Source organism: Panthera tigris, chromosome B1 (genome assembly GCF_018350195.1).
Source record: "Panthera tigris isolate Pti1 chromosome B1, P.tigris_Pti1_mat1.1, whole genome shotgun sequence".
Taxonomy (NCBI): Eukaryota; Metazoa; Chordata; class Mammalia; order Carnivora; family Felidae; genus Panthera; species Panthera tigris.
The window spans coordinates 44500161-44525442 of NC_056663.1; the positions used below are offsets into that span (position 1 = coordinate 44500161).

Below are 25282 nucleotides of genomic sequence, written 5' to 3' on the forward strand. Positions count from 1 at the left end.
TTTTGTAGTCTGTTGAGCAAAGAACTTTTCCTTAGATATTTGTATCCAATCCCTATGTCTGAATTATTGACAGTATTAAATATACTTAACGTTTTACAGGTTCAGGTATTTTTAAAACTGCCCCAGATATCTGTAAACCGTTTGACTGCTGAGCTATGCATCATTGGATTGATTTTAAAGTAGATAATTTGTTTTTTGGTTTTTGTTTTCTTTTTAATATTTATTTTTGAGGAGGGTACAAGTAGGGGAGGGGCAAAAGAAGGGGGACAGAGAATCTGAAGCGGACTCTGCTGACAGGCTGACAAGCAGCAAGACTGATGTGGGGCTCGAACTCAAGAATAGCAAGATCGTGACCTGAGCTGAAGTCTGACGCTCAGCCGACTGAGCCACCCAGGTGCCCCCTTAAAGTAGGTAATTTGTGAAGAAACTATTGCAGGTAATGATTTATCTAGTGTTTTGCCTCTAATCTTACTGTTTAATAACCAGAATTTATTATTAACACAGAAAGGGGAAAAAAAACATCACCAACCTTTGAAAAACCTGTGTATCTCTACAAGAATTACAGCATCTTTTTCTGAGCACCACTGCATCAGAACATCAGACACCTTCAAGAAATTGGGATTCACTAGGTTTTCTTGTTTTTTCGGCCTCCTTCAAACAATTCTGAATGCAGTATGAGAAAAAGGGACTTAATTTCCACAATAGAATTTCCCGGCCTTAGCAAGTTTTGATCATTGCTTTCTGACCTTTTGTCACACAAGCAGCAGCTAAGAGTTTGACCCAAAGGATGAAACAACTACCTGCTTCCTTCCTTGGTCTCCAGGCTGCTCGGCGCAATGGCTCGCCCTCAGCTCTGCCCAGCCCAGCCTTTTTGCAGATACTGAAATCTGGTGCTTTTTCTCCTGGACCATTGCTAGCCCTCTCTTCCATTATTAGATTTTGGAATCAACCTCAGTTCACACTTTTCTATTGTCTTTAATACTTTCTTCCAGTAGGGGTTTCCATGAGGCTGCCTTCTAGGGAGACAAGGATAATCTACCAAAGCTCCTTTCCTGTCCATCTTTATTCTGATGACATTGAGTACAGCAGCGTATCTCTTTCCCAGCTGTTCTTTTTCCCTTTCCTTGGCCCTTGACCTTATATTGCGTGCTCTTAGCTAATTTAAACCACAGTATCTGCTCCCCTCCCCTGGCTGTGATAAACTAACAGGTCCTGGATATTTAGTAAAGCCAGATAGTCTCACACTGTTCATTGTGCAGGGCTTTTCAGGGAAACCCTGTCAGCATGAACCCAGAGGTATTACATGGGTGAAGATGGCTGAAAGTGGTCTCATTTTGCTCCCAAGAGTGTAGGGCTGGCAGGCTCAGGCAGAGTGCGGTACAGACAGCAGACGCACCAGGCAAGCTGTAGCCTCAGAGCCATACGTGAGATTCATAGCACTGCCCAGGTCAGGGAACCAATCCCAGGAACTACCTTACAAGAAAATACTAGAGGAGAAGCTATTAACAAACAGTTCCACACCCCCATTCTCCCCCAAAAGAAGTTCTATGTATGTACATATCTGTGGGGCATTTTTCACCTTTCCAAAGGCATGTTACCAGATGAGCTCCATCCAACTTCCTTTCTCATTAGAAGCCAGGGTTCTCAGGTAGAAAGAAGGCATCCTGGTTGCTGATGTTAACAGGCCGATGCTCTCGTGCGGAAACAATCCTGCAGCTTTAAGCTACAACTGACACCCTGCTCATAATGAAGGAAAGTAGCAAGAGAGTCTAGTCTGAGCTGTCACCTTGGAGTTATTGTGAGCTGAGCAGAGTGTCATCTGTGATAAAAGGTCACATGCGCACATGCTGTACCAATGCTGCTGATTCCTAAGGGTGACCCCCCCAACCTGTTAGAACTACAGTTGACGAGGTGCACCTGGGTGGCTCAGTCGGTTAGGCATCTGACTTCGGCTCAGGTCATGATCTCATGGTTTGTGCGTTCGAGTCCCGCGTCGGGCTCTGTGCTGACAGCTCAGAGCCTGGAGCCTCTTCAGATTCTGTGTCTTTCTCTCTCTCTCTCTGCCCCTCCCCTGCTCACACTCTGTCTCTCTCTCTCTCTCTCAAAAATAAATAAACATTTTTTAAAAATTAAAAAAAAAAAAAAACTACAGTTGACCCTTGAACAATGCAGGGGTTAGGGACCCCAGCCTCCCCACACACACACTCAGTCAGAAATCCCCGTGTAACTCTTGACTCTCCACAAATTTAACTGCTGACAGCCTACTGTTGCCCAGAAGCCCTACCAATAACATAAACACCACGTATTCTGTATGTTCTATGTATTATGTACTGGATTCTTATAAGAAAGGCCAGAGAAAATGTTACTAAGAAGATCATAAGAGGGGCGCCTGGGTGGCTCAGTCGGTTGAGCGGCCGACTTCGGCTCAGGTCATGATCTCGCAGTCCGTGAGTTCGAGCCCCGCGTCAGGCTCTGTGCTGACAGCTCAGAGCCTGGAGCCTGTTTCAGATTCTGTGTCTCCCTCTCTCTGACCCTCCCCCGTTCACGCTCTGTCTCTCTCTGTCTCAAAAACAAATAAACATTAAAAAAAAAAAGATCATAAGAGAAAATACATTTACCATCCTGTACCATATGTATCTATTTATCAAAATATCCACGTATACATGTACCTGCGCAGTTCAAACAGCTGCTGTTCTAGGGTCAACTGTTCATTAAATCCAGGAGAGGTCAGGTTTTTGCCCATGAGACTGAACATGTGGACAGCTGGAGCCAATGAACAACCAGCAGGAGTGATTAGTAGAGACCCTTACACTGAATATGGAGATGTGCTCTTACCTTAGACTACAGCCCTCCAAGTGTGAAGAGTGAAGAGAACTGATGTAAAAATGTCTGGAAGAGCATCCCAGGGAAACATGAGGTTGCAGGTAGGGGACGACGCATCAAGGTTGCTGGAAGGAAAGAACATACTCTTCTTTCAGCCTGTCTTCTTCCCAACTGCCATGCCCCACCCCCATCTTTCATATCACCCTCCAGCAGCTCCCAGATAAGAGCAAGAGACTGCTTGGTGGACGCTTGCTTTTACCAACTAAGCAGGTCTTGTATCCAGTTAAGTGATCCAAAATCAAAAGTAATTTTTCCTATCCCATCCCTTGATCTCCTAGCCTGAAAGAATTAGAAAACCAACCCTAGGAAATGGAGGCTGGCTGTTTACTCATCTGGGTGGGTGCACTTCGTTAGGACTCCCCTACCTCTCTGCTTCTCCGGTTCTGCCTGGGGTCTCTGGAAGTAGAAAATAAAATCAAGTTCTTCTTTTATTTTCTCCTATCTCTCTTCACCACTTTGCCTCTTTTTCCCCTTTTTGTACCCATTCCCCTTTTTAAAAGAAAAAAATTTTCCCCCTAATTCCAGCCACTCAATAGCGGTTGCTGTCACTTGGCTAAACCCAGGGGTAGAAAATGGCCTCAACTGTGGCTGCTCTGGGCAGCCAGCTAGCCCCTAGCAAGGACAAAAAGAAGAGCGAGGGTTCAGTGCTGAGTGTATTTCAAGGTCAGATATCCAGATGGCCTGGGGATTTATCTCTAAGACCAGATTTTTTGCTGTATCGTTTACATACAGTAAAATCCCCTCTTTCAATGTACACAGTCCTAGGAGTTTTAACAACCGCATATAGTTATGTACCCAATACTCCTGGCCCTTTGAATTTAACTGCTCCCTCCTTTCCAGCCCCTGGCAGCCAGCCACTGGTCTATCTGTTGTTGCTATAGTTATGTTGGCAACTCATTCAAAATTTTCTTAAAATAGTGTACAGGTAAAAAAAATCTGGAAGGTTAAATTTATCCCACCCACCTTCAGTTTGCTCTTCTGGATTAAGCTATTCCAAAAGGCAGAAAGCTTTGTTTTCTGTGCCCAAATCCCTGGGCAAGGTGACCTAAAGTCTGGCTCACCTGTAGGGGAGATGGAGAGTGAAAGGGAAACAAGGGACCAAATAGAACTTAATAGTTGGCCCTGGTTTTCAGAGAGAAACTTGAGATTTTAAAAGGTTAAGCTGTAGGGGTGCCTGGGTGGCTCAGTTGGTTGAGCATCTGACTCTTGGTTTCGGCTCAGGTCATGATCTCACGATTCATGGGATCGAAGACTCTGCACTGACAGACAAAAGCAAGACTCCTTGGGATTCTCTCTCTCTCTCTGCCCCTCCCCTGCCTGTGCTCCCTCTCCCTCTCTCAAAATAAATAAATAAGCTTAAAAAAAAAAAAAGGTTAAGCTGTATAACAAAGCACAGACTAGATTGTCTGGTTTTGCATACCGGCATCTTCATAGCTGTCTAAGTTTGGTCAAGCTGCTTACCTCAGTGCCTCGACTTCCTCATCTGGAAAATAGGTATGACTATAGTAACAACCTCTTGGGTGGTGGTTGTAAGAATAAAGTAAGTTAATATGGGTAAAGAGCTTAGAACAGTGCCTGGAACAGAAAGAGTGCTCAGCGTCAGCTACTATAATCCGCTCAATACCTGATATGTGCTGGATTCTTGGGATAGATGCCATACCCTCGATGAACTGATACTTAGCAGTCTCCTTTGTACACATAAGGATACCTTGTGAGGCACCTGGGTGGCTCAGTCAGTGAAAAGTCTGACTTCGGCTCAAGTCATGATCTCTCAGTTTGTGAGTTCAAGCCCCGCATCAGGCCCTGTGCTGACAGCTCAGAGCCTGGAGCCTGCTTTGGATTCTGTGTCTCCCTCTTCTCTCTGCCCCTCCCCTACTTGTACTCTGTCTCTCTCTCTGTCTCTCAAAAATAAATAAATATTTTTTTAAAAAAGAAATAAAATTGATTCCTCTTTCATTTAAAAACAAGAATCAAATAAGGATACCTTGTGAAATACCAGTGACCGACTTGAATTAAGGAATTAAGTACTGACTATACCCATAATTACCTCAAGTCCAACAAGTCAAGTTTGCATTAACTTTCTGCTTCCCTCTCACAGTGGCGCCTATGGAGGAAAACACCACATTTTTTCAATACTGAATAAGCATTTACCCTATAAGCAGCCCGGGGTTTGTCCTCACTTCCAGGCTGATCACCCTTAAGAAGTAGAAGAAAATCAGTATTTATTGAGAATTTACAAAGTACCAGACTCTATGCTTTCTAATCATTCATTAAACATTGATTCAAGATCTCGTCATTATCTAGTACTGTGCTAAGTGCTGGGGATTCAAGAACCTGCAAAAGAGCCAAATTCTCCTAGAGTTTACAGGTCCTTATGGAGCTTACAGACATGTAAAAAGGGGGGGCCTGCACGTGTGGGGACAGGGGGTACATGAAAAAATCTCTGTACCTTCCTCTCAATTTTGCTGTGAAGCGAAAAGTACTCAAATAATTTTAAAAAGGTGTATGTGGGGGAGAATGGTCTTACTGATACTGTGCTACACGTTTACCAAGAGGGCCCAAAGGAAAAAGTATTGAATTCTAGTTAAAGAGCAGAGTGAGTGGGGCCCAAGGGGGATCTTTGAGGGGAGGTGATGCTGTGAGCTACCCGGCCATGAAGGTGTGCACAGGGCAGGCCCCTGAGGAACTTGCTGAGCCCTGCCGGAGAAGACAGCCAGGGTGCGAAGCTGGAGGGCCCAGAGATTGGGCTAAGAAGTCTGGACTTACTCTGTGGCCTCCTGACGTATCACCTGATTTCAGCTGGGTCACACCCAGGAAGAGAAAAAGAAACATATCCCCATTTCACAGATCAGCGAGTCCGGATGGAAGTAGTGAGTGGCTCGCAATCACGAAGCGAGAGGCGGGCCTGGGACCGAGAGTAGGACACCTGTGCTTTCCCCACTGCAGCCCCCAGGCTCCCCACCTGACCACCGGCTGCACAGTGGACTCTCAGCAAGGGGGCATTGAAGGAATGAACAGAGTCCTCTCTTCTCCAGGCCCTGCCTCTCTCCCTGGCCTGCTGTGTCCACCTGGTCTCCTTCCTTGGGGGCTCTGCCCTCCTCAAATAGCAAAGCCAGACACAGACAACTCCTAGAGCCAGAGGTAATTCCAGACCTGTCCCCCCACCTTACTGCTCAGAGGGACAGTGAGAGTTAACTAGTCATTCGTCCTGGAAAGGATGAGGGAGGATAAAGGGCCTTGGCCTTGGGGGAGGCCACCAGCACCCCTCCCTGAGTCAGTGGCAGCTTCTGACATCAGCAACAGCTGTGTGCCTCAGTCCCGAAGTCTCCCCCCCACCCCCAGCTGCACCCTCTCACAGTGGCTATAACTCTCCACAGGATGGCAACAGCAGGGCCTTGAACATTTTCTGCACCGCCCGTCCATAATAAGCCCCTCCCCACTCCCCACCACCTCCACTGAGGTACACATGTGCATGAGGGCTCACGTGTACAGGCAGAGAGGAGAAGCCTGGGTACCTGGTGTCCGACTTCTACCGCATGCCCTCTGCACCTCCTCTTTCCAGCCTGTGAAAGGTTAAGTCCCCCTCAACCCCTCACCCAGGCCAGAGATGAACCAGAGGCCAAGGCCCATCCCTTTGGTGTTGTCTTCCCCAGGACTCCACAGGGGCTGGAAACGAAGCCTACAGGCATGTTTCCTAAGCCAAAGACATAGCTACGCCCCCACCCCACACCCCCTGCGGCCCTGCAACTGTTCGCCCAACAGAGAAGCACCAGCCTGCTCTGTGCCCCGCCTCGAGCTGAGTGTGGGGGCAGGGGGGGGGATGCGGGGAAGGGGACATGCCTCAAGGAGAAACAGGCCCACAGAAGAGACAAGCCAACACATACCAACTGTTATACAAAAGGGGACCTGAGATGATGAGCCCTCTTGGGGTAGTGACAGGGTGTGCTTCAGAGGAACAAACCATTCCAGAAGGTTGAGGTGGTCAAGGAAGGTTTCCCAGGGGAAGAGGGCCCACAGTGGGCCTCGAGAAATGGGCCTCCAGGCAGCCACCGCTCGGAGAGGAGCCCAGGACAAGGGCCTCTGGATTACTGGACCCTTCCCACTCTCCATGAGGAGTTGACAGGGCAGGTGTGGGACCCTGTTCTGTAGGGGCTCCGGGTACTGGGCCAACCTGAACAGGTCCTGTCCCCTTCATCTTTCTGTAGTGAGGAACCCAGCAAGAGCCAGTGGGGACCGCCACTGCTCCCCACTTTTCAGGCCTTCCCTGCCTCCGGACAGCAGTGCTAGGACACAGAACTCTCTCACACAGAAGGCCCTGGGCCAGAGGCCAAGCCAGTGTGCTTCTCTCGCCCCCAATACTCTGGCCAGGTGAATCTGGCTTGAAAGCAACCTCAAGTTCAACCTTAAAGGGAAAAGACTTCGTCCCAGACCAGGGCAGGGGTTCTCAAAGAGTAGCATGCAGTTCACAGGATACCTGCGCGGCAACCCGGGCATTCTAGCCTCAATTCTAGACCGGGTTAGATCTAGAGTTTCTGAGGCCAAGGGCCGGAAATCTGCATTTCACATGCTCTTTGAAAACCACAGTTGGATGGTGTACGCTTTCTTCTAAACCGCCTTGACCTCAGCTGCTGCTTTTTCTCCCCGCTCCATCCGCTGGAGTCTGGCACCAACCTCCCTGCTCCTTTCTGTGCACCCGCCTCCCCCTCCCCACTCCCCGCAAATGGCCAAAGCCATGGCGTGAGGCAATCCCTCTGCCCTTGACCCTTTCCTTTGCATAGCTAGTGATGGCTTTTTTATCTCCTGATGATGAAGTACAGCCTTCAGCTGGGGGACATTTAAGACACGGGACATGCAGCTGGGCGCAGCCACAGCCGCAGGACCCAGAGGCAGACCTTGACGGCTGGGGAAGGAGGGAAGAAGCCACCCTCGAGAGCAGAGGCCACAACAGCAGTGGCAGCAGCACCGCTACCCTGCCTGTCCCCCGCTGCCTGGAAACAATGCTCCTAGCGACGTTCAAGCTGTGCGCTGGTAGCTCCTATAGACACGTTCGCAACATGAAGGGTGAGTTCTGGGGCGAGGGGCTGGCCGCGTGGAGGCCATGTGGTTACTGGGACAGTGTGGGGGGGGTGGTGGTGGCCACTCCACGCTCATCTCACTTGCGCCTCTTGTTGGGTGAATGTGAGCGAATCTCTCACCTTCTGGGACCTCCCTTTTCCCACCTGAATGGTTGGCCTGGATACGAAGACGCTTCCGTCTCTTCTGGATTCTGTCACTTGTGCTGTCCTCTCTGGGGCACCAATCTTTCTTGAACTTTGCCTGGATTGGCACTAAGGGTACCAAGAGAGCCACAGCCACAGTGGCAGAGGTGGGAGTGAGCCTTGACGCCAGCGAGCAGTGTTGGCAGGCCTGAGACATCATGGGCAGGGAAGAGAGGAGAAAAAAAAGAAAGTGGGGAAGGCCCCGAAGAGCAAGGCAGAGAGAGGAAGTGGGTGCAGCAGGAAGTCGTGTTCCCATCCTACAAGGAGGAAGCAGAACCAGGTACCGAAGTCTGGTTTGGTAGAGCTAATCAGGACCCAGGGCCATCCTAGTCAGTCCCCTGCAGTCACTGAGGGGTACACAAACCAATCTAAAGTCCTTTCCAATTACCCTGGGTTGAACAGGCTTCCGTTTATTTTATTTTTTTAAGTTTATTTTGAGAGAGAGAGAGAGAGAACACGCAAGCAGTGGAGAGGCAGAGAGAGAGAGAGAGAGAGAGAGAGAGAGAGAGAGAGAATGAATCCCAAGCAGGCCCTGCACTGTCAGCGTGGATCCCAATGCAGGGCTTAAACTCACAAACTGTGAGATCATGACCTGAGCCAAAACCCAAACTGGACTGAACCACCCACCCAGGCGCCCCTGGGTTCTGTTTAGAAGGAAGCCGTGCTTAGAAGACCCGGCCCAGCAGTAGGGCTGTTCCACCAGATCAACAAGATCCCTTGCTCAGACCCCAGTGGCACGCAGAGCAGTTACTCATGCGAAGGACCCCAGCTGCTGACAGCTACACAGACCTCAAGGGCTGGGGGTCTTGAATTCTCCTTCCACAGCCAGGATTTTTCTGCTTGTTTGAACAGAGCTTCTTTCCCTTTCAAGAAGGAAACTGCAGCAGGTTCTGGTGCAGCCCCTGCCTCCAGGCAGCACCAGGCCTGGCCAGCCCAGATGGAAGACCGACTCTGGGCCCAAAGGCAGCCTGGCACAGAGTGACAGCACTGGGTGGAGGTGGCCTGGCTCTCATTCAGACCCCACCAGGGATCTGTGTTCCTGTGCAAGTTACCTCTCCCTCCATGCGTTTCCTCCTCTGTGGCAAAACGAAGGGGTGGAACCATCTCGCTCTAAGGGGATTCCTCTGTTCTACGCAACAATATTCTCTCCTCTCTGCAGGGCTGAGGCACCAAGCCGTGCTGGCCATCGGCCAGGAGCTGAACCGGAGGGCACTAGGGGGCCCGACCCCGGGTGCATGGATTAACCAGGCTCGGCGTCGGAGTTCTCTGCTTGGTGAGTGCTGACGCTTCTGGGCTTGTGCCAGTGGCAGGAGCTTGTGTACATTGCTCTGTGCACGACCCACCTCCCCCTAACTAGCCCTCAGCTGGCCTTTTTCACTTTGAGGGGGTGGGACTGGGGTGCAAGGCTCTGCAGACCCCCTGTCGGCTGTAGCTGTGTGTCTAACTTCACCTGCAGGCCGGACCCTATGACTTTGGCCTTGGCTCTTCAGAGGAAAGAGCAGATCCAGACTCAAAGGATGGAAGCACGGGTGGCAGGTGGGGGCGGGGGATAGGCTAAGGAAATGGAAGCAAGCTCGGTCTCTCCTGGGCTGTGTATCCAGGTTCTCAGCTGGAAGACACTCTCTACAGTGACCAGGAGCTGGCCTATATCCAGCAGGGAGAGGAGGCCATGCAGAAGGCCCTGGGCATCCTCAGCAGCCGGGAGGGCTGGAAGAAGGAGAACCAGCAGGTGAGGGTGGGCCTGGAACCCCCGTGCCTCACTGTTCCATTGCCATCCTCAAGGCTATTCTCACAATTCCCGCCTCACGCAGCAAGTGGTTTTAACTTACATGCTGCCTAGTGTCCAGAGTTCAAGTAAACCCTCTCCTTCTCCCAAGTTCTGAGTTAGCAGACACTAGTTTGGGAGTCAGGAAATCCGGGATCGAGGCCCAGCAGTGCCCTAAGGGTCTCTACATCTTTCTGGTGTAAAATGAGGACTGAAAACATCCTTAAGATCCCACCCAATACTGTGTGTACGTAATGAGCTGGTTGTAGACCAGACTTTCCCGCTTCCAGTTTTGTTTTGCTCAGGAAATTTGAGCTTCTGAGGTCAGGTAGGGGGACCTTTTCAGTTGGACCTACCCACATTTACCACCAAGAAAAAAGGGTCCAGAATCAGGCAGGTCACTGCTCAAGGTTTCAGCAGATGTATGAGGCTCATGGCGGGAAAGATGACCAACTGTCTTAGAAGAAGTAATTTTAGGCTTCCTCATGCTTAGAGTTCTTTGTGCTGTTCCCCTTCCTGCCTTGCCTGTCCTTGTCATATTCCTGCCTAGGAATATTTTTCTGTAAACTTTATCCTGAAGCTCCTTTTTTTCTCCCTGACAGGCAAATGGGGACACAGTACTGAGTAAAGTGGTCCCAGATATGGGCAAGGTGTTCCGGTTGGAGGTGGTGGTGGACCAGCCCATGGAGAGGCTTTATGAAGAGCTTGTGGAGCACATGGAAGCGATGGGAGAGTGGAACCCGAACGTCAAGGAGATTAAGGTGAGGAGAGTCCAGGTGTGGGTGGCAGGAACCCATGGGAGCCCAGTCTGAAAGGTGTGCCAAAAAGGTTGCAAGCTGTGGGTGGTGCCTTAGCCCCAGCACTGGCTAATGATCTGGCTCCCCGTGGCCCGGTAGGTCCTGCAGAAGATTGGAAAGGATACAGTCATCACCCACGAGTTGGCTGCAGAATCAGCAGGAAACCTCGTGGGGCCCCGGGACTTCGTGAGTGTGCGCTGCACTAAGCGCCGAGGCTCCACCTGCGTGCTGGCTGGCACGGCCACATGTTTCGGTGAGATGCCCGAGCAGAAAGGCATCATCAGGTAATACTGGCAGTCGCCCAAAACCTCTCTTCCCTCACGCAGGCTTGTGGGCACGTGCCCGGCAAGGGTGTGATGAATCCTCGGCTCCAAGAAACCAGTCCTTGGTCCCTACCTTCAACTGTCTTTTGCACAGGAATATGGAGGAAGACAAGTTCGGCCCTAACCAACCTTCCTAGAAAGTTTAAGAACCTTAATAACTTTCTAAAACATGAGGTAGGGCTGAGGTTTAGCTGGTACGCTCAGGTCTGGCCATCCTGGCGACTGAAATGCAAGCCATACTGCTTAGAACACAGCTGCTGTTTGTGAGGGGCCGCACCCATCACCCGGGACCCTTTCCCTGGCATCCGGCAACTCACAGGGACCACATGGGGCCTTCAGGCTCCAGCCCCAACCAGCATGTGTTCCGGTGAGCTGGTAACCAGGCCAACTGTTAAGTTTATCACCCTTGACAAAATAGTTCTGAGACTTAGAAAAGACAAGGTACCAGAGAAGTGTGGCTCGTATAACTGGTCAGCAAAAAAAGAGCATTCTGCCTTGTCCTCCTGACTGGACTGCTCTCCATTTGCCAGAGGAGAGCATGGTCCCACTTGCATGGTGCTCCGTCCCCTGGCTGGAAGTCCCTCGAAGACCAACCTCACGTGGCTGCTCAGTATTGACCTCAAGGTGAGGGGCACAAGAGGTGGCTAGTGGGTAGGGGGTGGGGAGAAAAACTGACTCTTACCCTCCCACGTGATCCTGCAAGAACAGGAAAAACCCTCCTCCATTTTGAGAGACTGTTGGGAGAAGGACGAGGCTTGAGTATTGGCCTGCTATTCCATCATCTCCACAGACTACAATAGCTCCCTTTTACCTCATATCAAATTTCAACTCTGTAGTTGCCCGTTTGGAAAGAAGGAAACTTAGGCCCCCAAAGATATGGTTGCTAGCTCAGGGTCACACAATTGACCTTTGTCTTGACACAATTGACTGTTCTTACATGGTCATGACACAGCAGGGCAGTAGGGCAGTCCTCCCGGGTCAACTCCAAGGTCACACCTATAAACAGAGCTGGAAGACCAAGCCCCAAGCAATCCATGTTTGTGACAGGGTACAGAGGTGTCTACAGGGGAACATCACCCACAAGGTGGCCAAATTCTTCTATCTTCTACTCTAGGGATGGCTGCCAAAGACGATCATCAACCAGGTCTTATCACAGACCCAGGTGGACTTTGCCAACCACCTGCGCAAGCACCTGGAGTCCAGCCCCGCTCCTGACGCCAGGTGTTAAGGACCAGCCTGCTGCTTCCAACTGTTTCTAGTGCACTGGCTCGCATGCCCTTCAGAGAGATCCCTGCTAGAAGCCTGCAAGTCTGTTTAAGCTCTTCATCCGGGGACTGTGGAATGGGCTGGAGTATATTTAGGATGCTGGGACTGGCAATATTTTAGGACGAAGAAAATGGGGACAGAGCTTTTAAGAGAAAGAGATTTCTAACTCTATTCAATGATTAGCTCTGAAATGAAGGTTAAGGGCTCCAAAATATTTGTAAAACTTCCTTCTGGGCCCTTACACATCTATTTAAAAACATCTTTATAAAATGCTACTAGCTGACACAGGGTGCAGAGGGTGTAAGTACAAGGACTGGGACCTCATACTTTAGGGGCTCAAGAGCTCCATTCCCCGCAGGCAGTGTGTGGGGGGTCTTACAAAAGGGACTCCAGCAACCCTCTGCTCCTCTACCAAGCAGGTAGAGAGCTGCACCAAAGACCAAGTAACTCCCCACAGCAGATGCGTTCTAGAAATGTAGTCTAAGTTTTGTTGATTGAAAAAGATACGCAACTAATTAAACTAGTTACCCTATTTCTTCCATGGGCACCAGTCAGAATAAAGAGTTGTAACTAAGACGCAAACTTCAGTCTGTACCTGTTTAAAAATTCTACTCTTAAAAAAAAAAAAAATCATTCTAGTAAATAGCAACTTCATGCTAAAGGAGTCCTGGACAAAGATTTTAATTAAACTAGATCCCCGAGCTCATTAAAAGGAAAAACTACTGGGGACGTAGGTCACTCAATTATTTAGAATCTGCTGCCAGAATCTTTCATAAGTACTTAATTTCCACAATAAGCACAAGCCTAATTCCATTTTTTAAAGTTTATTTAGAGAGAGAGAGCAGGAGTGGCAGAGAATCCCAAGCAGGCTCAGCGCAGAGCCTGATGTAGGGCTCAAACTCACGAACCCCAAGATCATGACCTGAGCTGGAATCAATAGTCGGATGCTTACCGACAGAACCACCCAGGTGCTCCAAGCCTAAATCAATTCTTAAAAGAACTCTAGAACTGGTAGCTGACAGGCATTGCAAGATGAAGGTGATGACTGAGGATTTTTATTTATGTAATTAAAAGATAGGATGGTACCAAATGAAGAAAATTAATGATATTACTAAGATAAACAAAAACAAATTTTATTATTTTCCCTTCTGTGAATGTTGACACCTAACAAGGGAACTGAATCTGTAAGGTTTACTTATTTATTCTGAGAGAGAGAGAGAGAGAGAGAGAGAAAGAGAGAGAGACAGGGGCAGAGAGAGAGAGGGAGACTCCCAAGCCGGTTCCACACTGTCAGGGCAGAGCCTGACACTGGCCTCGAACTCACAAACTGCAAGATCATGACCTGAACTGAAGTTGGACACTTTACCTACCGAGCCACCCATGTGCCTTGGAAACTGAATCTTCAGTTCACTCAATTACATCTGCTTCCAGCTTGGCTCAGGGCTGCCAATTTCACGGCTTTTAACAGGTCACTGTTTTACTATTTTGAGAGAAGGCCAAAAGAGGGAATATGGTGAGAGCAAATTCCCCTTTCAAGATTCAGAGAATTTATGCTTTCAAAATATAGATTGGGGTGGGATTACTTTGCTAAGAAGTGCGAGTAGGATGAAAAGCCAGCCATTACCACTTGAAACTTTTCCATTCTAGTTATAACAGCACTGATGATTTAAACCGTCCAGAAACAGAGCCCCGGCTTGTTAACTAAACAGGTTAGCAGTCATGGGAATGCTCATATTTATGGAGGTACTGAAATTTTATATCTGGTAGAAGTGTTTCTTCTTATTTATTCTTATCTCATAGAGTAGTCTATTTTTTAGCACAGACCAAATTATTATTTACCAGGGAGCCTCAGAGCTGTAGAAAGTATTTCTAGAACAGACTATCCTCCACCCCCAGCTAAGTAAGGGAAAATGACCATCTAAAGATGTGTAAAGTGATACACACTGATTTCAAAAAAGAGCAGGCTGGAAGCAAGGAAATGGGCTTTCTTGCTGCATACCACCGTTTGGAGCTCAGTTAAAATTTGCCTTCTCCAAACCGTGCAACTGTGTCTTTGAGGGGACTGGGAGCCACTTCCCCACTTGTTTAATTTTATGTTGGAATAAAGTAAGTGGTCAGTGATGATATGCTCACTGACACCATTTTATAGAGGACTCCATGGAGAGTGGGTATTCTGTGAGTCCTTCAAATGAACCTTCTCAAAACACACACACACACACACACACACACTTTTGAATATGAAATATAAATAGGCAACATCATAATTTCTGTAACCTGATTTATGAAGATCCAATGTACAGAAATTTTATCAAATGGAGAGTGGGTGTACAAGTAATAAAATATGTGGTAATTTATGTTACAAAGAATTTACCTCCAGCTTCCTCTACAGAACACTACCCTCATTCTCTTAGAGTTCTTCAAACTCTGATGGTCCAGCTTTATGACCAAGTCTGCCCTCTAAGACCGGCCACGAATGAATGGGTGTCCAGCGGTGACAGGCTGAGCCTTCAGCCTACAATCACACTGATTCTGTTAGGTTTCCTGTTAAGAGATGTGGAATGGCCAAAATAGCCTGGATGGTTCATTAGGAGACAAATCTATTAGTCAAAGCTACCAAGTTAAGGTACCTATAGTCACATGAAATTTGGGAAATTCCTGGGAGGCTGCGTTGTCACTGACGTATTAAAAAGGGGGACAGGGAAGCCATAAGGGAGCTCAAGGGAAGGCTCGTTCTTACATTCCAGTTTTTAGTATTCTGAATCGTCACGTACTTGGAAGGAAGGTAAGTAAGGCAAGAAAACAACGTGCACACATTAGCATACACGTTCAAAGGGAAATGCTGGAGGGACACCATTAACCCTTTTAAACTCTTGTTCATCTCTTTGAGGTGACTTCCACTGGAGAAAAAGGGTGGCTGAGCTGGCTAGAGAGGATGGAAGCAGGAGAAGAGGGGTTGGGATAGAGTCAGAAACCCGCCTCCCTCCCACTGTGCTGGCTCCCTTCCTCACTGCCCACATCGCTACCCCCGTCACCAAGAGGAACCCACCCCGAAAGGGAAGCAGAGTGCCACACACACTTGAAGACAGGTTTTATTTGGGAAGAGTTTCTAATTGTTAAAGCTGCAAGCAAGTTCTTTTTACAATTACAGTTCTAGAGACCTAGTAGTTTCAGAGACCCCAGTGTTCAAAAATATTTCAAAAGGAATAAACCCATACCAAAAGGAAAGACCTTTTAGATCTGGAATGTACAGCCACTGATTTCAGCTGTTCTCAGAAACAGGCCTACTACTTCCTTGGAAATCGATGGGATGGAGTCAATGCCACAAAAGGAGAGGTCTTTAAATAAGTCAGTGCCTTAGACGAGATTATTCACTCCTTAGAAAATACAATAAGGTAACTAGTCCTGGTCGGAGGGATACGTGGTACAGCACCAGTTTCACAGGGGGCGCAAAGGATCCTGGGGTCAGCAGCTGTTGGCATATGGCACACAAAATAGAAGCAGTCACCAGAAGTGGGGAGAGTGTTGAAAAGCAGGGAGTCTCCCAGTCTCACCCACACTTTTAATTTGCTAACAGCACAGGCTGTGTCCTGCGGTATCTTTGGGAGAATGTTTGCAACAGTTCAAAAAACAAAAACAGGCCTCCCTCCCCAATTTATTCCCCAGCAAGTCCATGTCTGCAAAGAAAGAGGGACCTGGTCACGGTTCCCATGGAGGACTCCGCCTCCCATCCACTTCTGTTTCCACATGATATAAGACATCAGCCAGAGTATGTTCTACCACAGCGCCCCAGCCCATGTCACTCATCTGTGGGAGGAACAAGAAACAGAAAGGAGGTGATCAGAATAACTATGGCAAGAAGGAGCAGAGATACTGAGGATGCACTGTGAATGTTACTCACAGGGCGGTAAGTGAGATCCTTTGGAGGATACTTGAAGCACGGTCCAAAGTTAATGGAAACCTGGGATAGATCAATTCAAGCAGACAGAAGAAAACAGAGGAAAATAGTGAAAAAAAGCTTAATGTGACCTGGGAACTTTTTATTTTTAAATGTAGCTATGATATTCAGGGTATAAGTGGAACTAATGATATAGATTACCAGTGCTAAAAGTGGTCAACACCCTAATGTCCATCAAAAATTAGGTAAATAAAATAGACTTTTGTTGATTTCTGTTTATTACCTGAAGATTTCCTTATCTTACTCCAGTGGTGGTTACTGACAGACTAAAAGTATATGTAAATTTCCAGATATTACCTTTTCAAATCACTTAAAACAGACAACAAAAAAACCCCACAATAGGATCTGATGATAGTCCCCTTCATAGTACCCTTCATAATACTTATCGTGTTAAAAAAAAGATTGGTATAAGCAACACTTACTAACCAATGATGGTGGGTTATCATGACATATAACACCAAGCTGACTTCTGCATGCATATACTTCACATCCTTTACATTGAACAATGACATTTACCGTACAGCACATTCAAAGTCAAAGTATGGAGCACACTAGTTGCACAATCTTTTAACTATCCAAGCAAATACTTCCTAAGACACCCAACTGTTTTTGGAACAAACAGTAACAACAGGAACGCATTCCCATCTCACTCTTAGGCTACTCAGATTTCTTTCTAGAATTCACATCAATGGTCATCCATCACAACCATTCACCTATTTCCCTCAAGTTCTGTTCACAGGACGAACAGACGATACATACCGTGCAACTCTTATACAGTGAGATGGCCGGAAAGTAAACCCCTTCAAAAATATCTTTGTAGGCCACACCTTGATTGACACCGTTTTTATAAAATATTATCTGAAACAAAAACGACGGTTTTACTTCAGAATTTAACAACAGAACAAGCAAACTGAAGAACTCCCTTGGAGAACCCTTTACAAGCACTGCCACCACGCTGGTAATGATGTCTTCTCAGAAGAGCATACAGCTGGTGTAATAACGTCTTCTTACATTTTTAGGGCGTATTTACATGCACTAATCTAGCTGATCTTCAGCTTTTTCAGAGCATATTTATATGCACCATGTAAATGGTGGTCTTTAGGTTTATTTGCTTCGGAATTCCTACATTACCTGTACCAAAGCATTCTTTCTATTATTCGTTATACTATCTGTATAAAAAACAAACTGGTCTTCTGCCGATTCCTCAGAACCGTACCTACTTAAGCTTATTTATTTGATCCCTTCCCTTGCATCAGATTCTCACTTCTGCATTTCTACTTTGAAAATCTCTTCAGATCCTCTAAGTTTCTGAATCCTCATTTTCTTTGTCCTTTCTGTCTGGAAATTACTCTGAAAATCCTCTCTTAATCACTACATATGGACTTCAGAAAAGACCCCCTTTTCTCAAGTAACTTTCTCTGCCTGTTCTTCCCAGCAAGAGCTGTCTTCTCCTGGACTGGATTTTCTGGCTGTATCATCCTAGGTCCATTAACTGTTTCCCTTTACTATTTTCTCCCCTAAAAACAACTGGAAACCTACTTTATTTTCTCCTACATTAGCTTCTATTACTGTCCTAGACAGCGATCACAGCATTTTTAGGGAACAGTGTTTCCAGCTCAAAATTTTCTTCCACCCCTTCTCCTATTTTGGGCCAGACTGTATTTATGGTACGACTTTGGCCAACAACCTTGGAAAGGGGAAGTAGAGAAAGTTCTAGAGGAACTAACTAAGCCATTACAGCTCCTGCTGCCTCTGGGTCACAGAGCAAGGTCCCCTCCTTTTCTATTCAGTGTTCCTCCCTCTGTACTTGATACTTCCTGAGCAGAAGAAATATCTCTGCCTTGCTTCCTCAATTGCATATGGATTTCCTTATTAGGCTGCTGCTTTTACCCTTTGCACTGGAGACTGTCCCTAGAAGAACACCGATCATCTCTCTGAAAGTGGGATGGTGACACAGGAAGAGCGATCTGGTCCCACAATCACAGCAGGCAGGAGAGGGAGCTTGCTCTGTGGCTGGCGAGCTCTCATAGCACATACCCCTTCAGTCCTCTTTGGGCCTCACTTTCCTCACTTTTATAATTAGGAGCCTGGTCCCAATCTTCAAAGTTTTCTAGTTCTGACATTTTTATGATCATGACTCACCGACTCACCTCACTATGGGGGGTCTGCTTTAGGCTCTTCTCTGCTTTATCCACAAAGTCTTTTTCCTCAAAATACAAATAACTCTTGAACTTTATCAAAGCCTTGAAAACCAAGAAAGAAGGAAAGGGAAAAAAAGGGAACATTGAAGCATCAGCTACATCATCATGAAATTTAAAAAAAAAAAAAAGGCAATTTCAGACAAGTAGCACTGAGTCCTTGTGTTTTGCAACAGAAATTAAAAATCTATGCAGGGTTAGCTTTGCTAGATTTTAAACAACTATGTGCTTCTTAAAAAATACCAGATGGCACATACTTGCTAAACATTTTCAAAAAAAGACATTTTCTAAGATTTGTGAGGAAATACATACACATATATATATACTTTCATCACAACAAAAATACCCATTAAGTTAAAAATAATTCAGTTTTTTTCCCCCTCAGTAATCTCAGTGAAAGAAATGACAACCTTACTGGGCCTAAAATCTCCTATTCTACAAAGACATTTTTTTTTAGGGCCAATTCCTTCCCTCCTAGTTCCCTACCTGCTTCTCCTATAGGTGGGCCTCTGGGTCACCCCCTCCTTGCTGGTTCCCAAGAGCCTAACTATTCACTCCCAGGGAAATATATGACATTAACTTTTAAAAATTTTAATCTCTAGCACATACATATATTAAGCATAGTAAAAAAAAAATTCAAGAGATATACAAGAACATGAAATTTCTCTACCTCTCCCCATGTCCCTCAACACTTAGTTTCTCTTTGCCAAAAGGGATCTCTGCTCCAGTGGCCTTGTATCCTTCCAGAATGTCTAGGCATATATTATTATCTTCAAAATTAAAATCAAACAAAAAACCCCACATCAGACAAAAACACAAAGAAGCAAAAAGGACTGATACTACCCAATTTAAAGACTGACTCTAAAACTACAATAATTAAGACAGTGTGGTACTGGCATAAAGATCAACAAATAGATCAATGGACTAGAAAGCCCAAAAGCTAAACGTCTGCATTCTACTTATAAAACCATCTGATTCAGGGCACCTGGGTGGCTCAGTTGGTTAAGTGACTGACTTTGGCTCAAGTGATGATCTCACAGTTCATGGGTTTGAGCCCCACATCAGGCTCTGTGCTGACAGCTCAGAGCCTGGAGCCTGCTTCAGATTCTGCCCTCCCTCTCTCTCTGCCCCCCCCACCCCTCACTCACACTCTGATCTCTGTCTCTGTCTCAAAAATAAACAAACATTAAAAAATTAAAAAAAAAAAAGGGCAAAGCAAGACCCCAAAAAGTCATCTGATTTTCACAAAGGGCACCAAAGAATTGAGAGAAAAAATTTTCAAAAACTGATGCCCATATGAGGCACCTGGGTGGCTCAGTCGGTTGGGCATCCAACTTCGGTTCAGGTCATGATCTCATGGTTCTCATGAACTCATGATGTGGGTTTGAGCCCCACATCAGCCTCTGTGTGGACAGCTCAGAGCCTGGAGCCTGCTTCAGTTTGTGTCTCTCTCTCTGTCCCTCCTCTGTTTGCTCTCTCTCAAAAATAAATAAGAAAATTTAAAAAAAATTAAAAAAAAACCACACCCATCCATGTGGAAAAAAAATTAAGCTTCATCTCTACTTTACGCCATATACAAAAAGTAATTCGTGGTGAATCAAAGATCTAAATGTAAAAGCTAAAACCATGTTTTCAAGGGAAAACATGGACTATCTTCATGAGTGGGGAGTAGGCAAAGAATTGTTAACTTATAGAAAGCAATAGAACTATAAAAAAAATTTGACAGATTTCATAAAAATTAAAAATGTCAGTTCATCAGAAGACACCATTAAGAAAATGAATAAACAAGTCACAGACTAGGAGAAAAAAATTTTTTAAAAAGTCATTTTTTGTAATGTGTATTCGTTCTTGAGAGAGAGTGAGCAGGGGAGGGGCAGAGGGAGAAGGGGACAGAGGATTGATCTGAAGTGGGCTCTGTGCTGACAGCAGCGAGCTGGATATGGGGCTCAAACTCAGGAACCGTGAGATCATGACCTGAGCTGACGTTGGATGCTCAACTGACTGAGCCACCCAGGAGCCCCCAAAAATAATTTTTAACCAAGGACCGTAATCCAGAATATATTTAAAAAAACTCCACAACTCTATAAAAAAAGATAAACAACCTGATTCTTTTTAAAAAGGCAAAATATTTGAAAAGAAACTTTACAAAAGAAAATAGATGAATGGCTAGTAGCACATGACAACCTGCTCACCAGCATTAGTCATCAAAGAAACGCTAATTTAAACCATAATGGGACACTATACTAGGCACCCATCAAAATGGCTACAATTAAGTTGGCAAACAACAAATGGTGACAAGGATGTGAAGCAACTAAAATGACCTTACATCACAGGTGGGAATGGAAAGTCTGTCAATTTCTTCTAAAACTAAATCTATAACTACCCTTTGACCCAAAGAAATGAAAACATGTTTACAAAGACATTTGTACAAGAATGTACATCGCAACTTAATTCATAATAGCCCCAAACTTGAAACAGTCCAAGTGTCTATCAATAGGAAAATGGAACCATACAATCCAGTAATCCCATTACTGGATATTTTCAAAAGATACATGAACACTTATATTTAGTGAAGCATTATTTACAATAGCCAAATTATGGAAGTAACCCAAGTATCCATCTATAGATGAATGGATAAAGGAGATATGGTATATACATACAATGGGATATTAGTCATAAAAAATAAAATCCTGCCATTTGCAACAACATGGATGGATCTAGAGGGTATAATGCTAAGTGAAAGTAATCAGTCAGAGAAAGACAAATACCGTATGATTTCACTCATATGTGGAATCTAAGACACAAAACAAATGAACAAAGAAGAAAAGAGACAAACACAAAAAAAGACTCTTAACTCTAGAGAACTGGTGGTTACCAGAGGTGGGGGTGGGGGAGGAATGTGTGAAATATGTGAAGGGGGAAAACAAAAAATAAAAAAACAAAAAAAAGGAACATGTGAAGGGGATTAAGAGTATACTTATCATGATGAGCACTAAATAATATATTGAATTTTTCTTTTTTTTTTTTTTAAGTTTATTTATTTATTTTGAGACAGAAAAAGTGTGGGCAAACTAGGGAGGGGCAGAGAGAGAGGGAGAAAGAGAGAATCCCAGGTAGGCTCCGCAGGGTCAGTGCAGAGCCTGACGTGGGGCTCAAACCCATGAGCCACGAGATCATGACCTGAGCTGAAGTCGGACACTTAACTGACTGAGCCACCCAGGCTCCCCTGTATGGAATTTTTTAATTACTATATTACACACTTAAAACAAATGTAACACTGTATGCTAATTATAATGGAATTTAAAAATTTTCTAAAAATAGGAAAATGGATAATTATATGTCAACTATAATCAATAAACCTAGAAAAAATGGGAAAATAGATAATGCCCCTTCCTCACATGCTCTCACAAAATAAACATTTAAAACAACAATCACAAAAAATCCCAAAACCCTAAAGATTATGTACTGCATGGTTCCATTTATAAAATAAGTTTAAGAACAAACAAAACTAATGGAATAGAATTATGATAGGGAAAAACATTTCAAGAATGGTTGGCTCTGTAGGGATGGCAGTTGGGACTGACTGGGAAAGAGCATGAGGGAACTTCTTGGGGTGATAAGATTCTAGTGTCTCCTTAGGGGTTTGGGCCAAACTCAAAACTCAGTGAATATACATTTAAAACTTATACATTTCATTTTATGTAAATTTTGTATCAAAATAAATAAATAAATAAAGGTTGAACTCTAGCTAATGATATGTATCTTGTACTTGGGCGCAGGTGATGTATACATATTTTTAAAGTTCATTTATTTTGAGAGAGAGCGTGCACGCACACACACAAGCATGTGTGAGTGGGGGAGGGGCAGAGAGAGAGAATCCCAAGCAGGCTCCACACTCAGCATAGAGCCCACAAACTGTGAGATCATGACCTGAGCTGAAATCAAGAACTGGATGTTTAACTGACTGAGGCACCCAGGCGCCCCCTCCCCCCTCCCCCCCCGCTGGTGAGGTATGTTGATGGCTGTAATATTTTCTGAAGTGCATTAAAACAAGATGGATGGATGGATGGATGGATGGATGGATGGATGGATGGATGGAAGAATGAACAGATAACAGGTTAAGGTAGAATCTAGGTGATTGGTATTTGGACACAGACTTTAAAATTCTTTCAACTTTGTTACATCTAAAAACTTTCAAAATGAAATCTTGGAAGAAAGTGAATGCTAGGTCAGCATTACAAGAGAACACTCAGGCCACAGGTGCAGGAATATGTTGGTTGCCACAGGTCTTCAAACCCAGGAATCTCTCAGGGATACAAACTCACCTTATCTTTATAAGTATCGGGCAGTGACTTGGCTGTCTCTGTATCTTCAGGAAGATTGATATAGAATCCCAGGACGTCTCCCTGTCCATAGCCAGAAGAGTAGTGTTTGCCAATTGACTGGTGGAATTTGGTTCCCTTTTTGCTCCTCCACGAATAGCTAAATTTATCATAACCTAAGGGAGCTTGGAGGTTACCTGTCCCAATAAAGAGATGTACAGGAAGTCACAAGATTGCAAATTGACTCTGGTTTGCTAAAAGAAAAATTTCTACTCCTTTTCACTGTATTTTTTGGTCGGTTTTGCAAAATTCCTGACAAACTATTTCTCACAAGTAAAGAGTTATAAAAATATTTCTAGGAAATGCAAACCACCTTATCCTTTAGGAAGTGAATTTTATGCCCATAATCCAATAAGCCAAAAAGCCATGAAGCACAACCACATGGTCTATACCTTTCCGCCTGCTGTGATGTCCTCATGATTGCTCCCACTCACCTAAGGGCTGGGACCAACCCAGTCTGGCAGCAGTGTCAGGCGGCATCTCATCCACTGTAATTTCAAAGTACCAGGCACCCTTCCGTACCCCATGAGAAGCCCGGACCATGGAGTAGCCCTTCTCTCCAACCACAGTCAGCCGGTCATCAGAGATCTTTAACTGGGGAGCTGCAGTGTGGAGATGGAAACAAAGGCCTGCATCTTACTGGAGGCACTTAGAGACGATTGCCACAAAAACCGGAGTCTCCTACACTCCAGTGAAACAAAGTAAAAAATCAGAAATACCAGATCAGGGCTCTCAAGTTCAGGAGGTTCAAAATCTCAACATTAAGATACGGCCGAAGGAGAGAGGAAGAAAACAGAAGTTAAGTGGTCAGATAACCTAGTTTCTATTAAACGTGATATTTGAGATAACAGGTTAAGAGTTAATTATGCTGTCTATTCCCTAAAATATAACAAACCAACTGTAATGTGCTTGGATCCTGATTTGTATAAACCACACCCCTTTTTAAAAATAATATGTATTAATTTTTGAGAGACAGAGCCGGAGCAGGGGAGGGGCAGAGAGAGAGGGAGACATAACAATCTGAAGCAGGCTCTACGCTCTGACCTGTCAGCACAGAGCCCAAAGTGGGGCTCGAACCATGAACTGTTAGATCATGATCTGAGCAGAAGTCAGACACTTAAATAACTGAGCCATTCAGGCGCCCCCTTCCGCCCCCTTTTTTTTTTTTTTTTTAAAGTAAGTTTTAGGCCCAGCATGGGATTGAACTCATGACCCTGGAACCAAGTCACATGTTCTACCTACTGAGTCACCCAGGTGACCCTGTGTAAATCATCCTTTAAAAGACTTGATATTTTAGGGGTACCTGGGTGGCTCAGTTGGTCAAGCGTCCGACTCTTGGTCTCAGCTCAGGTCGTGATCTCGCAGTTCGTGGGTTCAAGCCCCATGTCAGGCTCTGCACTGATAGCACGGAGCCTGCCTGGTGCTATCTGTCTCTCTGCTCTCTGTCTCTCAAAATAAATAAACTTTGTCCCTCCTCTGCTCTCTGTCTCTCAAAATAAATAAACTTTAAAAATAAAATTAAAAAATTAATAAAAGACTTGGTATTTTATTTTGAAACAATGTTAGACTTCCAAAAACAGTACACATTCCCCATATGCCCTTCACTCAGCTTCCCCAAATGTTAACACCATCTACAGTCATAACACAATTATCAAAACCAGAAAATTGACAATGATACAATGCTATTAACTAATCTATACATCGTCTTCAAATTAAGCCGATTATCCAAATAATATCCTTTTTCTGTTTCAGGATTAATCCAACATCCACATTTCATTTAGTTGTCATGTGTCCTTAGTTTCTTCCAATCTGGGACAGTTCAAGTCCTTCATGACCATGACATTTTAAAGAGTGCTGGTCACTTCGTTTGTAGAATGTCCCTCAATTAGGTTTGTCTGATGTTTCCTCCTGTTTAAGCCCAGGTTAAGCTTTTTGTAAGGAATATCACCGAAATAATGCTGTGCCTCTCAGTGCATCATATCAGGAAGCACATGATGTCAAAATGCTGATACTGTATTAAACTTTGATCACTTGATTAACGTGGTACCTTACAGGTTTCTCCACTATAAAGTTACTATTTTCCCTTTGTAAATAATGAGTATTTTGTGAGGAGATAAAAAGATATTTCAAGGAAATCTGATTATGGACTGAATTCAGATGATAGCAAGAAATGATCTATTTTGTTAAGTGTGATAATAGCATTGTGGTTATAAAACAAAATATCCATATTTTTAGAGTATGAAGGGTGAGATTTACTTCTTACAAATTCAGAAAAAAAAGAGAGATGCAGAAATAAACAGATAAAATAGAACAAAAACTTGGTAATTGTTATTAAATCTGGGAGAAAAGTATATGAAGGTTCATCGTATTCATCTTTCTATGAGGCCGTTATGTAAGATAAGGGGACAATCTAAACCAATCGGAGGGGACATAATGACTTGGAAGTGAAGAAAAA

The 25282-nt window shown here is 45.0% G+C and overlaps 3 protein-coding genes across 13 annotated transcripts in view; 1 reads left to right on the plus strand and 2 right to left on the minus strand.

Annotated features, from left to right (window-relative positions):
* The window catches only part of BAG4 (BAG cochaperone 4), a 55302-nt gene extending 43379 nt beyond the window's left edge, over positions 1–11923 (minus strand). For 2 of the 8 annotated variants that reach the window (XM_042983462.1, XM_042983457.1), the window contains exons 1-5: positions 4931–4987; positions 3185–3279; positions 2836–2948; positions 1580–1737; positions 530–663 (exon numbers count right to left, since the gene is read on the minus strand). The gene's annotated coding sequence lies outside the window, so the exon portion shown is untranslated. Of the gene's footprint in view, positions 1–529; positions 664–800; positions 1017–1579; positions 1738–2835; positions 2949–3184; positions 3280–3846; positions 3942–4930; positions 4988–11708 lie in introns of those variants that run through there. The other 6 variants (XM_042983463.1, XM_042983459.1, XM_042983455.1 and 3 more) reach the window with 5 other exon arrangements.
* Positions 7727–12874, plus strand: STAR (steroidogenic acute regulatory protein). Its single transcript, XM_007097082.3, has 7 exons — positions 7727–7944; positions 9301–9414; positions 9743–9870; positions 10509–10667; positions 10803–10987; positions 11557–11650; positions 12141–12874. The coding sequence occupies exons 1-7, from the start codon at positions 7881–7883 to the stop codon at positions 12252–12254; spliced, it is 858 nt and encodes a 285-aa protein (XP_007097144.2). The 5' UTR covers positions 7727–7880; the 3' UTR covers positions 12255–12874.
* Positions 12875–15363: 2489 nt separating this feature from the next.
* ASH2L (ASH2 like, histone lysine methyltransferase complex subunit) overlaps positions 15364–25282 on the minus strand; it is a 31545-nt gene continuing 21626 nt past the window's right edge. For 3 of the 4 annotated variants that reach the window (XM_007097084.3, XM_042983484.1, XM_042983483.1), the window contains exons 11-16: positions 23262–23429; positions 22771–22964; positions 18398–18490; positions 17007–17105; positions 16191–16250; positions 15364–16096 (exon numbers count right to left, since the gene is read on the minus strand). In XM_007097084.3, the coding sequence (XP_007097146.1) occupies positions 15989–16096; positions 16191–16250; positions 17007–17105; positions 18398–18490; positions 22771–22964; positions 23262–23429 (722 nt within the window). In that variant the 3' untranslated portion in view covers positions 15364–15988. The remainder of the gene's footprint in view (positions 16097–16190; positions 16251–17006; positions 17106–18397; positions 18491–22770; positions 22965–23261; positions 23430–25282) is intronic. The other variant, XM_042983482.1, reaches the window with a different exon arrangement.

Coding starts and splice junctions, on each gene's coding strand:
- STAR (XM_007097082.3), top strand. CDS start 7,881: ATGCTCCTAGCGACGTTCAAGCTGTGCGCTGGTAGCTCCTATAGACAC. Junction 9,415..9,742: donor GCGTCGGAGTTCTCTGCTTG/GTGAGTGCTGAC, acceptor CTGTGTATCCAG/GTTCTCAGCTGGAAGACACT. Junction 10,988..11,556: donor GAGCAGAAAGGCATCATCAG/GTAATACTGGCA, acceptor TCCATTTGCCAG/AGGAGAGCATGGTCCCACTT.